Genomic DNA, 13,035 nt, shown 5'->3' with positions numbered 1-13,035 from the left:
ACCAAGCAACCCACAGATTAAAGCTGATTGCTGGGGGCCTCAGAAGTGGGACAATCTGTAATCAACTTATCTCTGAGGAACCAAAGTGGACCCCTTGAATGAGTCACTTTTTAAGGGCCTGTTCACATCACCGCTGTCCTTCCGCTGAGGGGTTCCGTCTGAGGTTTCCGTTGGGTTAACCCATCAGCGGAAAGGCAAAAGGAAACCTCAGCTTCCGTTTCCCTCACCATTGAACTCAATGGTGACACGAACCTAGCTAATGGTTTCCGTCTGTCACCATTGTGACAGGGTTTCATCGTTTTGGACGGAATCAATAGCGCAGTCGATTACACTATTGATCCTGTCAAAACGATGGAAACCTGTCACAACGGTGACAGATGGAAACCATTAGCTAGGTTCCTGTCACCATTGAGTTCAATGGTGAGGGAAACGGAAGCTGAGGTTTCCGTTTGCCTTTCTGCTGAGGGGATAACCCCACGGAAACCTCCGACGGAACCCCTCAGCGGAGATGTGAACACAGCCTAAGTTGCCAATTCTCATTATAGCAAAACCATTTTGACTGCTCATTACACTATTATCTATATTTGGGCTGGCTCCAGGTGCTTGTGGGTGACAGAGGCACAAATGGCCCCACACCCTCAGCCTGACATGTGTAGAACATGTTTACCCAGATTGCCATAGCCCCCCCTAGTCCCGTGAAGGTCCTGGCATCTGCCTGGTGCGCTCTCTTATATTCATTGGTGTAGTAATAAGTGTTACAGAGGCGCGATTACACCCAGGACTTATGTCTGGATTGCCCACAGGCTACACAGGAGATCAGTAACACTACTATTGGCCAGTGAGGAAAGATAGGGGCATAGCTATAGGCGATATGAAGGTAGTGGTCGCACATGGGCCATGGTGGCTGATAGGGCATGAAGGCCTCTCTGCCACATAAGAAGACACCAGTATTATTATAAATGGCTTATGTCAGGTGGGGCCCTGGTAGAGAATTTCCATTAGTTCCGTGAGCTTAAGTTACCCCTCTAAAGAAAGACAAGGGCATAAGATGGTAAATGCATCAGGACCCATGAGCTTATTGATCTACACTATAAAAGCCAATGTCCTATATCATGCACTGATGAGATCTATGAGTGACGCCGTAATGTGCAAGTCTTAGATCTGACCTCATCTCATTATAGCCATTGTTTTATTGAACAGTTATTGCAGCAGAGCCGATAGAAAGAAACCTATTAAACCCCCTCCGGCTCGTTCAATGAGTAACCCTGGAGTATTTGTGCAGTAATACGTTAACATTCCTCATCCATATCTAACTTTAGCTGGAGACAGAAAACTCATGGACAACATCACCTTATCTCTCTTTATGGAGAAAACTGACAACTGCACGAGAGCAAAAAACCCCTGTCCACTTTCCAGGCGGTGGGATAATAAAATCCGCTGTTATCTTCACAGTGACATCACTTTGTACATTGTTTGCTTAGTGCTAGTGATACCGATGAAAGTTTTCTTTAGATTAGGGCTCTGGTTCATTACTGCCAGCTGTTGGGTTACATGAAGAAGGCAACACGCAGGAACGTTCTCCATGACCAGACATAGTAGTTAGGGCAATGCATTTCTAGAATTCCCAGTGAGAACAGGGCAATGGGGGGGGGGGGGGGTAACTCTTAATTTCTAAAGATGAAGTAAAAGGCCGTTGACTCAGGTCAATCATGGCCAGCGGGCAAACTGTCCAAAAAGTTAATTATAAACTCTCCTGTTGGTTAATCATTGGACTGTTTTAACAGAATATTGTGTAAATTGAATATCCCAAAAATGTGAAAAGGAACTTTTAACCCCCCCATAGTGGCGTGTTTGCTTTAGTGAACACTTATTCTATAGGTATAGGGTAATTTTACATAGGTATGGGGTTATTCTATAGGTATGTGTATATTTTACTTAATATTTATATTCCCCATTAAATAACAATTGTGAAACATATTTTTTTTTTAGAACTCTGCTGGGTGCCATTCCTCTGTTACTCCTCCTAGCCTGCTAGAAATTTATGAATAAATTGACAACTGGTTGTTACCATTCCCATTGTCAAAGGGGCGTGTCTCTACACAGTTTTACTATGTCAGCACTGATTGGACGGTGTCAGACTTTGTAGGGACACCCAACTGGTAACACAGTTGTCAATTTACTTTAATTTCTAGGAGGAATAACAGAGGAACGGAACAACATAGAGTTATAAGAAAAAATGATCCAGAATATCATGGGGATCCCATTTTGAATTTTGCTATGGGGCCGACTTGACAATATGTCCCTGATCACTAATATGTATATCACATCAACATTTCATTCCACAATATTATGGTATCAAAACATCCAGGAGAGTATACTTAAATATCCTCCTAGTAATATGGCTGAGTTGAGGCACTCTGTGCCTCTAGCCTCACTTATACAATGAGTTCTTGACAAATTATGTAATTTGATAAACATTTGTTCAGTAAATGAAACACATGCCTCAACTCCACAAGAGCAACATGTATATATATATTATCACTGTGTAGATCCGGAATACTCTATAGTAACGTCACAGAGTAAAACATACGGCTGCTTCTACTCAAAACTAAGTGAAAACACAAACTCTGGATCACAGCAGATTTGGCCCTGAAGGACTGGGTGGGGGACCCCAGGTAAGCTATATAATGGATGTATAACTTACTAGGGATAATGTTACAGAAGGTACAATCAATACGTCAGTTTTACGTGTAATAAAGTTCCCGGAGCACAACTCCTACCAGTTTCAGCCACATATGTTTATGAGTGAGCTACAAAGCTTCAAGTCTCCTTGCCTGAGGCCGGCCAAAAATAAACATACCAGTCTTCATTAATACAACTACTTTATGAGCCACGTATTTATTTTATGGCTGAATAACTCTCACGGTGGATGAAGTTCTACGGAACGAAACATTAGGAACTAATTAAAAGTCCTGTAAAATGCTGGATGGAATTTCCAAAAGTGCCAAGAACCACATGCTTCTCAGCGATGGAAGGAATAGCGGATCCGAGAGAGAGAATGTCCCTGTTTACCAGTTGTATATGATCTGCTCCCTCACGCATGCCACTTGTACACAACAATGAGCATCTCATTTCTGTATGGTTACACCCTTCATTTCTCATTCTCATCAATGACAATGCTGCCGGGAGCCTTCACTGGAGATTGTCCGTATACAAAGTGTAGGACATTAATCCATGGTCTGTGCCCCGGCCCGAATGAGGCACTTCCTGAGCTAAAAAAAACCGATGGTTGAGTAAATGGTATTTTATTACTGACATTGAAAATCTAGACATGCAGGGTTGCTGTACAAAATGTGTGGATGCATAGTTTATGCATTGGGAGCTAAATTAAAGCGGTTGTGTGAAATTAGAAAAACATGGCCGCTCTCCTCCCTGAACAGTGCCACACTTGTCCATGGGCTGTACCTGGTATTGCAGCTCAGCTCCATTCAAGTGAAGGCTGCAATACCAGACACAACCTATGAACAAGTATGGCGCTGTTTATAGAAGAAACCAGTCCTGTTATTTTTTTCTGCAAAAGTTTTAAGAAAAACGCACATAGTGATAATAGAAGTGACAAATGTCAAATTCAGCTCTGCAATATTTTCACATATAAATACAATAAACGTCAGTAATTTATAATCACATGATCCTAAATTTAGTATCCAACAATAATTGCCATTGTCAGGGCATGCCCCCACGTGGCGGATTTCCTCCGCAACTGTCCGCATCAATGCCGCACCTAATCCGGGTTGCGGATTACGGCTGCGGATCTGCCCAAAATGTGCAGTAAATTGATGCGGACTAGCTGCTGCGGACTGCGGTAAAAGTGCTTCCCTTCTCTCTATCAGTGCAGGATAGAGAGAAGGGACAGCACTTTCCCTAGTGAAAGTAAACGAATTTCATACTTACCGGCCGTTGTCTTGGTGACGCGTCCCTCTTTCGGCATCCAGCCCGACCTCCCTGGATGACGCGGCAGTCCATGTGACCGCTGCAGCCTGTGATTGGCTGCAGCCGTCACTTAGACTGAAACGTCATCCTGGGAAGCCGGACTGGAGACAGAAGCAGGGAGTTCTCGGTAAGTATGAACTTCTATTTTTTTTACAGGTTGCTGTATATTGGGATCGGTAGTCACTGTCCAGGGTGCAGAAACAGTTACTGCCGATCGCTTAACTCTTTCAGCACCCTGGACAGTGACTATTTACTGACGTCTCCTAGCAACGCTCCCGTAATTCCGGGAGCCCCATTGACTTCCTCAGTCTGGCTGTAGACCTAGAAATACATAGGTCCAGCCAGAATGAAGAAATGTCATGTTAAAAAAGCAAGACGCATCCGCAGCACACATAACATGTGCATGACAGCTGCGGACTTCATTGCGGAATTTAGAATCTCCATTGAAGTCAATGGAGAAATTCCGCCATGAGTCCGCAACCAGTCCGCCACTGCTCCGCAACAGACAGAGCATGCTGCGGACACCAAATTACGCTCCGCAGCCTATGCTCCGCAGCGGAATTTTACGCATCGTCTAAACGAACACTTCTAAATTTAAGTGGAAGTCAATGGAGAAACGGCTCCGCTGCGAATTCAAGTGAAATTCCGCCACGTGTGAACCCAGCCTCAGATTAGCAGGAAATGCCCTAATCTCAGGTTATCATCATGAAGCAACATGTTTGCAGGAGTTTAAGACTAGCAGGAAAGGACCCCAATATAATGAAAAAATACTTTAGTTGTTTCTGGTCTAATGAAGTATAATGAAAAATACATATTACTATGCAGCGCTAAATAACATCCTTCTTTCTATATGATATTATGCAAATGGAGAACAAGTGTTAGGCATACGGCATCCTAGTCACATATTCACTCACAATTCAATCCACGTCTTTCTAGGGATGGAGGCAGATTTATTACACCTGTAAGCCGGGACTGCCTTCTATGCAATGAAATCAGACACAACAAGACACCTGACCAGATCAATATACACAATGCATTTCATGATCCTGGTTTATGCTGAATAGTATACCAATCTAGAAATGAAGTGTCTGCTACATGAAAACATCAGCCCCTGATCTATATATTCTGTGCAGTGCTCTATCTATCTATCTATCTATCTATCTATCTATCTATCTATCTATCTATCTATCTATCTATCTATCTATCTATCTATCTATCTATCTATCTATCTATCTATCTATCTATCTATCTAATCTATCTATCTATCTATCTATCTATCTATCTATCTATCTATCTATCTATCTATCTATCTATCTATCTATCTATCTATCTATCTATCTATCTATCTATCTATCTATCTATCTATCTATCTATCTATCTATCTATCTATCATATTACATGTCTGGCTAGATTTGCTGCATGTATAGACTTGGCTTGATCAGTACCTATGTCTACCAACACTAATGTAAGAGACAAGACCCAAAGCAATAGATTCAATAAAATGTCAACCACAGTCAATCTAGAATGGTTGAGACCAGGGGTGTAGCATTAGGGTCAGTTGACACGTTGCGTAACTACTGCAGTTTTTCCGCCATGGAATTGTTGCGGAAAATCCGCAGCAAACACAGTAGCAGCAAAGTGGATGAGATAAAACAAATCTCATCCACGCGCTGCGTAAATACTGAGATCAGAAATTGACCTGCCGTGCGTAATTTTATTCCAGAGCATGTTAATTGTATTGATTATTTGTTGCGGGTTTTCCCCATTAATGGTAAATCCTGCAACAAATAGCAGTTGTTGCAATTTTTGCGGCGGGTTCGCAGCGATTCCGCCACAAAAAAACGCAACTCTGAAAATAAAAAAATCCTATACTTACCCAGGAGGAGTCTGTGTTCCTCCCTCCAGGGCGGCTTTCTGGGATGACGTTTCATCTCTTGCGACCGCTGCATCCAATCACAGGCTGTAGCAGTGGTCAAATGCGATAAAACGTCATACCAAGAGGACGGCCTGGATTACAGCGGGGGACCGGCCTCCTGTGATGACGCCTCATCCCATGTGACCGCCGTGCAGCCAATCACAGGCTGCAGCGGTCTCCTGCGAAGAAACATCATCCCAGGAGGAAGGCCTGCTAGCAGGCCGGCTAAGTGCTAAAGATTTCCACATCGGACATTCTGGGCGAAAAACTGCACCACGGTTTGGTGCGGTTTTTCGCCCGGAATTCCGCCCCATATCTGCCTCTGTATTCGCCTTGTGTGAACTCAGCCTAAGGGGTGCAGAGGCAGCAGTCGCACCCAGGCCCTGGGGTCTAAGGGGCCCAAAAGTCCCTCTACCACATAAGAAGACACCAGTTTATAAATGGCCCATGGTAGGTGGCGGGTGCTGATATTGATTTTGCATTGGTGGCCAGCATCTCTCTCTGGTGGAGATAAACCAAAAGAAAAAAGTAAAACACCTTAAGCCAGCAACAGGTGCTGGAGGAGCCAATCAGAATGGATCGGTACATATTAACTATTTCATTGCCAAACAGAGATCAGCACATTGAAGATAATAGGATGGTGGTGAGCTCTGAATAAAGCCTGAAGTGGATGGAGCTCAAGTGCATCTTTTTTGCATATTTCTATCTGAATCTTATAGAGGGGTACACCAAGCAGCACACTTTCTAAGCAACCTTTCAAGATTAAGATTTTCTTTCCCCAGGCTTTATGAAATATGGAAACAATGTATCAAGAATGCAATAAACAAATACTATCGATTGAAACAATCTATAGTATCAGGCACTTTTGTTAACTCAATATTTTCCAAAGCTTGCAGATATTTTCCAGAGGATAGCCACAGCAGAAAGACATATACTGTTTATACCATTTAAGTTTTTATCTCTCAATTGAAAAGGGAAAAATAAATTATAGGAATGCCAGGCAATATGTGGTAGGTAATAATAACAACATACCTCAGTATGAAAATAAATAAATAATTTCATATAATAACCTTCAGCAAATCATCTGACATGGCTTTTAGACTAGAGATAATCAATAAATGACACATATAGAAGTTATGTAGTGATTGTTCTTTCCATCCACCAGCAGATGGCGCCCAAGACTATACAGACAGATCCCACTTACTTGCATTCTCTGTCTTCTAAATCGAAGTGAGGGTTGAAGTTGATAAGAATCCTCTGATCCCGTTTGGGCGACTTTATCTTTAATATCCATTCACATTTCTGGGAAGGGGTGTATGAATTTGGATATCCAGGGGAGACAACATAACCAGGCTCCTCGATCAGTATAGTTTCACCACACTTGTCTGCATTAAAAAATAAGAAGTGCAAATCAGAATTGTCACTTTGGGAGTCACTGATAGATCCATATAATTGGATCTCTAATTGGTTATATATTTTCAGCTCCAGTTTTTTTGTTCTTGTCTGGGGAAAAATTATTTAAATGTTAATGTACTAAAATGTCAACTAAATAGCAGTAGGCCTTCTCTGGTCTAATTGGAACCTGTGATCTAAATGAACAGACAATATAATATAATAAGGATTCATTCCCTAAAAAGAAGCCATGGCTCAGTCTTCAGCAGTGAACGAGTCTCAGGGGCTCTTCAGAGTCTAGATTATTGTTGAGCGGTGTAATCTCATTAGTGAACATGGTTTAAGTGGCTATGCACTAAAAAGATACAGGCTGCCCTCCCCCCCCCCCCTGCGCTGTCTTTAAATGATAAACCCTTTTGCTGGGTCATTTACCATCAGTATCTGTTTAAGCTCAAAGCAGACCCATCCTTTGTCTCATTACCCCAACCAATGTGCAGCTATGTATGACTTGTGTAGGACCTTTATCACCTTTATTGGAGCCTAGACCAGACACTAAACACTTTTTTATCTTACCCCACAGAGTTAAGTAGATCAAAGCAGCAGATTCCTCTAGCCTTGTCTCACTGAACATCTAGCAAACATGAAAGCTACAGTATGCTGAATGGACTTTCAAACTCCCATACATGTCTAAGGAGGGAAAGTACTTACAAAATGAAATAAATGGGGAATGAGACAGAACAAGCCAAGCTGCGGAGATGCAGGATAGACAGACTATTTTGTCACTCTTGTCCATGATGCTGGTCATAGACAGAATAGATTTTGGGGTAAAACTGTTAGTCTCAGGGGTGTAGTTTTGCCAGGGTGGCACCAACAAGCCATTCTGCCTCGCCAGGGTATTAAGATAATGCATGTAATCTTTGCCTCAGGTGAAGGAAAATCTAGCTACGATTCTAGATAATCTTATTTCCCTTCTTGATCGGTTCTCAATAGTTTTAGATGAACTCAGTGCCCCATACATAAACAATAATGATGCAAACTACTTTGGGCATGTCTTATTGTCTACTGACAATCTATAAATGGTTGTTCAATGTGCCTCATGGCGAGTTACCATTCACGCCTCATCAGGCCCACCATTACTTAATTCAATACAAAATTTAGAACAAATCTGATGAATGTTCGTCATGATTCGATGGGTTTTTAACAGATTGTATGCGTTCGTTTTCTATAGCTCTAGTGTGTGTGTTTGAGATAGGGAAATTAGATTGGTTGCCCCAATAGAGACAGTGACTGATGTAAGTGATGATCACGCCTTTACAGGGTATGTTGGCATTATATAAACAAAAGGAAAGAAATAGAAATTATCATTATGATGGCTCATTATTGGTCGTATCATAGACAAATCCATACATCTATATGGCTGCCTGTGCAGATGCATTGTGCATGGATGTTTTTTTAGCCTCTCCAATGCAGAATAACAAGGATCTGTCAGCATTTGCCTAGTGCAATTTATATTATAACCATCCAGATGCATGGACTGTTAAGGTAAACAGCACAGCACCAATGAGGCGCTAAGACTATACACATGGCTTGTCTCATTAATGATGTGGACAGTGTTTTTTTCATTTTTTTATTCCGTGCCCTAATAGATTCCCTATGGAAGGGAAATAGCATCCCTGGCTCTCAGCGTGAATTTCTAAATGTACAGATTTTTATTACACCAAAACCAGGTCAATTGGAAATGAAAGGATATGCACATGAAAAATGCATAGAGCTACCAGCGTTGTGGATGCTGCTTGTCAAGAATTAAAGTGAGAAATATGAGTTTCATTATAGTGTTTGTTAAGCAAAGTGTTCACTGTCTGAGAAGGCGCAAGTGGGGGGTAAACTTCTAATAAACACATAGGATGTGTATAAGCCGAAGAACTGACATTGTTTTCAGTCTTGAAAGATGTCTTTCAATTTCCAGAAGGTACAGACTGAGATACATCTGCTAAGAGAGTCTCATACTGACTGTGGATAGGACTCTGGAAGTAATAAGGTCTCATTAAAGCCTCCTCCTTATCCTAGAAAACAGTATGGCAGAGGGATATGGCATCTGTTAGACAAGTGACATAAAGCAGTCTTGTTCCCAGTCACTTGACAGAGTCACTTTAACAGTCAACATTAACACAGGATCCCGTACCATCAATGATCCTTAATCTGTGACTTCTGTAAAAGTCACATAGTAATAAGATAATCAAGTTTGTATCTGGCTTTGCTCAATTTCACCAACACAGGACATTAATAGGAGTCGCTAGTACTGGCCTTTGACCATTAGGCCTAAATACTCCTAATGAATTAATTTTAGAGACAGTGGTATCTGGATGCTGGGAGCTTCATCTTAGAGGTCTGTTACTTTGCATTGTGGGTTAATGGCATGACTGACTCCACTAAGGTCATTAAACAGTCCCTAACTGCTCCGCTTAGAAGATAATAGTGTCTGCAAGTAATACGGTTTAGCAAAGTGCAGCTCTGTATCAGCTATTTCCTGGCAAGAATGTGCCCAGTCCATTATTCTCAATTTATTAAATCGCTCCTTATCCATCATGATACCAATAAGGCAAAATCAGGAGTAACCATAGACAACACTGGCAAATACAGAGTCTAATGATGACTAACTTACACCTAATGGCTAGATACCTAGTCACCATTTATACTGAAATCATTTACCATTACCAGGTTTCCCTTGTTGCTATTCCACAAGTTGTCTGATAACAGAGCTTTTATATTTACTAAACACTTCATTCCTATTGGCTTACACATATTAATACTCTACACAAAAAAAGCTCAATTCTGGACACTCCTGATGCAAATTTTACCTAAACTTTTGTGTACAATATAACTCATTCAATATACAACTAATGTTATGTAAACACCAATCAAACCATAATAGTTCAGTTATATTGCATAATAATAATAATAATAATAATAATAATAATAATAATAATAATAATAATAATAACAACAACAAAAGTAATTTAAGTAACATATTCTCAGAGCTGTCAGAAATATAGTCATATATGTATCTGGAAGAAATGTTTAATACAAATCAAGCAGAAATTCACAACTTTTTCTGTTTAGTCTGAAATACCAGGCACAAACTGCTCAGCACTTACTACAGCCCAGTGATGTTTATATGTAATAAAGTGCAGCATGATAACAGGGTAATAGTGATAGATGAGCCTGGGAGAGCTCCACTGTGAGCAGATTGGTTTATATCACTGAATGGATGGGAACATCTGGAAGACTCACCTTCCTTAGTAGCACTGGTTAAACGGATGAACATCACCCAGCAGCAGCAGAAGAAGACCAGCCCGCTATGCATCCTCTGGCTGGATCGGTAACAACACAAGTGATAACAATCTCCTTGCAAATCCTATATTCCTTAGTCCAGTTCCAGGAAAACACAAAAATATGTCCTAAAAAAGCAGGGACTATTGTGCCTTAATGTTTGCAGTGTCCTGTATCCTGTCATTCACTTCATGGTTTCCTCCACTACTTGGTGATGTCTTCTGTGTTCTGTTACCATCTCCAAATAGGAAGAAAGAAAAAAAGAAAGAAAATACAAGCTCCTCCTTAAGCCACTTTGGGAACTGGTAAGGAAACCAAATGACTCCTTGCTTTCCTGGAGAAATAAGGAAGGAAGGACAAAAATATGATTAATGAGCAGCTGCACAGCACAGCACAGAGCCACCAGAGCTCTCACAAGAGTAGAAAAGCTAATGACTTGTCTCCTTTACATGTATATCCCTGGGAGCTCTTTCAGGCAGTGTGTGCAAGCAGCATCTGGGCAAACTCCAGTCTCAGGTCCCTTTGTTATATAGAGGGTCTTACTGGGCTAGGACTGGCAGCTGAGCCAGCATCAAGGCATACATAGAGTGCCAAGGAGTATGTCTCTACTCTGCTCAGAAAGCACCCCAACCAAAGCATCCAAATGTAATGGAATTTTGATCTGAGATGAGTCACATTCAAATACTGTCCCCCTATTAACAAACCCCCAAACCTACAAACATACAGAACTATCTGCACCCATGGATGATATCTATAACAGGTAGCAGGGACTATACTACAAGTATTACATGCACCCTCCCTCCTTAGCTGGAAACCATCAGTCTTTCTGTATCTCTCAGGATCACTGACCACAGATTGTAGAATGACTCAAATATAAGGGAACTAATGCACCCAAGCGCTGAACTTCCACTGTTTAGAGAAACCCCAGAGGTCTGCAGCACATTATTGAGGGCAGTCCCCGTGCCAGGTAAACCCAAGTGAAACTGACAAGGCATGACCTGCCCATCTGCATCAGGTAACAAGCTCTGTAATTAAAGGCAGTCTCATTGCTCTCAGTGCATTTCTTCATTTTACAAACCACTGCTTCTTCTAACCCCCAAGGTGCACCTCCAAAAACCCAGCATTAAATATAAGAAGAAGACAGACAAGAGGAGAAGGCTGATGCTGCTGCTGACCGGTGGCACATCTGGAGCTCTTGGTCCATGTCACTGCTTGCTAAGCCACACTTAAAGTGAGCAGATCTGTCAGCAGGATTATACATAGTCCACATTAAGATAAAGAAGCTGCTGGGTGTCACCAGTCAGACACACTAGCAGATAACAAGTGCTAAGTTTGGGTACATTGCATGCCCTTTACGCATGGCAAGCTTATGCCATAGATTTCTGCAGACATAGTGTTGCTCTAGTTCATGCATCTGCACATAGGCTGTGTATTCTAGGATGGAGTGTGGATAGCAAACTGCCATGCATAGATTTTAATACATGAATATAGACATAAATGCAGTTTACCTTCAGATGATCCCCCTTATGGTGAAGATGCCATGGCAGGGTGATGGGTTGTAAGTCAGTGAATATAAGGATGAGTGTCCTTGTTGAGGTATATAGCTGGCTGCTGTGTGTTTGTAGTGGTTGTACATGCAGGTCCTTGGAAGGGTTTGTAAGATCACAGTTTTCTCAGCACAGAAGGGATGGGGGGAACATGAGCAGAGTGGGAGCTGAGAGAGTCACAGTCAGAGCCTCTCTGAAGAACAAGCTGGTGCTATCAGCTAGGAGGGTATGATGTGCAACCCAGCAAGCTAAGGAGGAGGAGGAGAAGGCTGGAGGAGGAGGAGGATGATCACTGGGGAGGAGGGAAGGACCTTCTTTTCTGATGACTGTGCAGATCAGTCACTTCTTCACAGCTCTCTCAGTGTTTGTAGGTAGAGGCTGGCTGTACAATAACAGCTGTTCTCCAATGTAACTCATGCAGAGGGGGGTGAGCCATAAAGGTAATGATGGGCAAGCGCTGCAAATGCAGGTCGTGGTCAGGAGGAGCTGCTCCTTTGGTTGGCATCAGTGTGCCCCCTGGAAAGGAAAGAGTTAAAAGAACATGTCAATGAGACTTCCACCCTGCAGATCTGCCTTCACGGTTGGTGGCACTGTGAGATTTTAACACTTTCTTTTCCAAAGAGCACAACCTAGAGAGAACAGTGGCTGGCATGTCACCGCCTGGAGGGCGAGCTGTTTACTTTGTATGCTAGTAGCCAACTGAACAAAAGAATTAAGGAAAGAACTAAGAGTGTGCCCTCCAGGGGGTCTGGGGACAGAGCAGCAGGATACAGGCACACAGATCACTGAAAAGTGACAGATTGCTTTTACATTGCAACATGCAACTACTGCTCAGGAAACATGGACGCTTCGACCACTGAC

General features: G+C 42.1%; 1 protein-coding gene across 1 annotated transcript in view; it reads right to left on the bottom strand.

Annotated features, from left to right (window-relative positions):
• Window positions 1-12,427, bottom strand: part of NRP1 (neuropilin 1) — a 139,670-nt gene extending 127,243 nt beyond the window's left edge. The window contains exons 1-3 of the mRNA XM_075827471.1: window positions 12,136-12,427; window positions 10,589-10,961; window positions 7,110-7,290 (exon numbers count right to left, since the gene is read on the bottom strand). Of these exons, the coding sequence (XP_075683586.1) occupies window positions 7,110-7,290; window positions 10,589-10,661 (254 nt within the window). The 5' untranslated portion in view covers window positions 10,662-10,961; window positions 12,136-12,427. The remainder of the gene's footprint in view (window positions 1-7,109; window positions 7,291-10,588; window positions 10,962-12,135) is intronic.
• Between the last annotated feature and the right edge of the window lie 608 nt (window positions 12,428-13,035).

This window comes from Rhinoderma darwinii, chromosome 5 (assembly GCF_050947455.1).
Source record: "Rhinoderma darwinii isolate aRhiDar2 chromosome 5, aRhiDar2.hap1, whole genome shotgun sequence".
In the NCBI taxonomy this organism is placed as follows: domain Eukaryota; kingdom Metazoa; phylum Chordata; class Amphibia; order Anura; family Rhinodermatidae; genus Rhinoderma; species Rhinoderma darwinii.
This window is presented reverse-complemented; position numbering and strand designations above follow the sequence as displayed.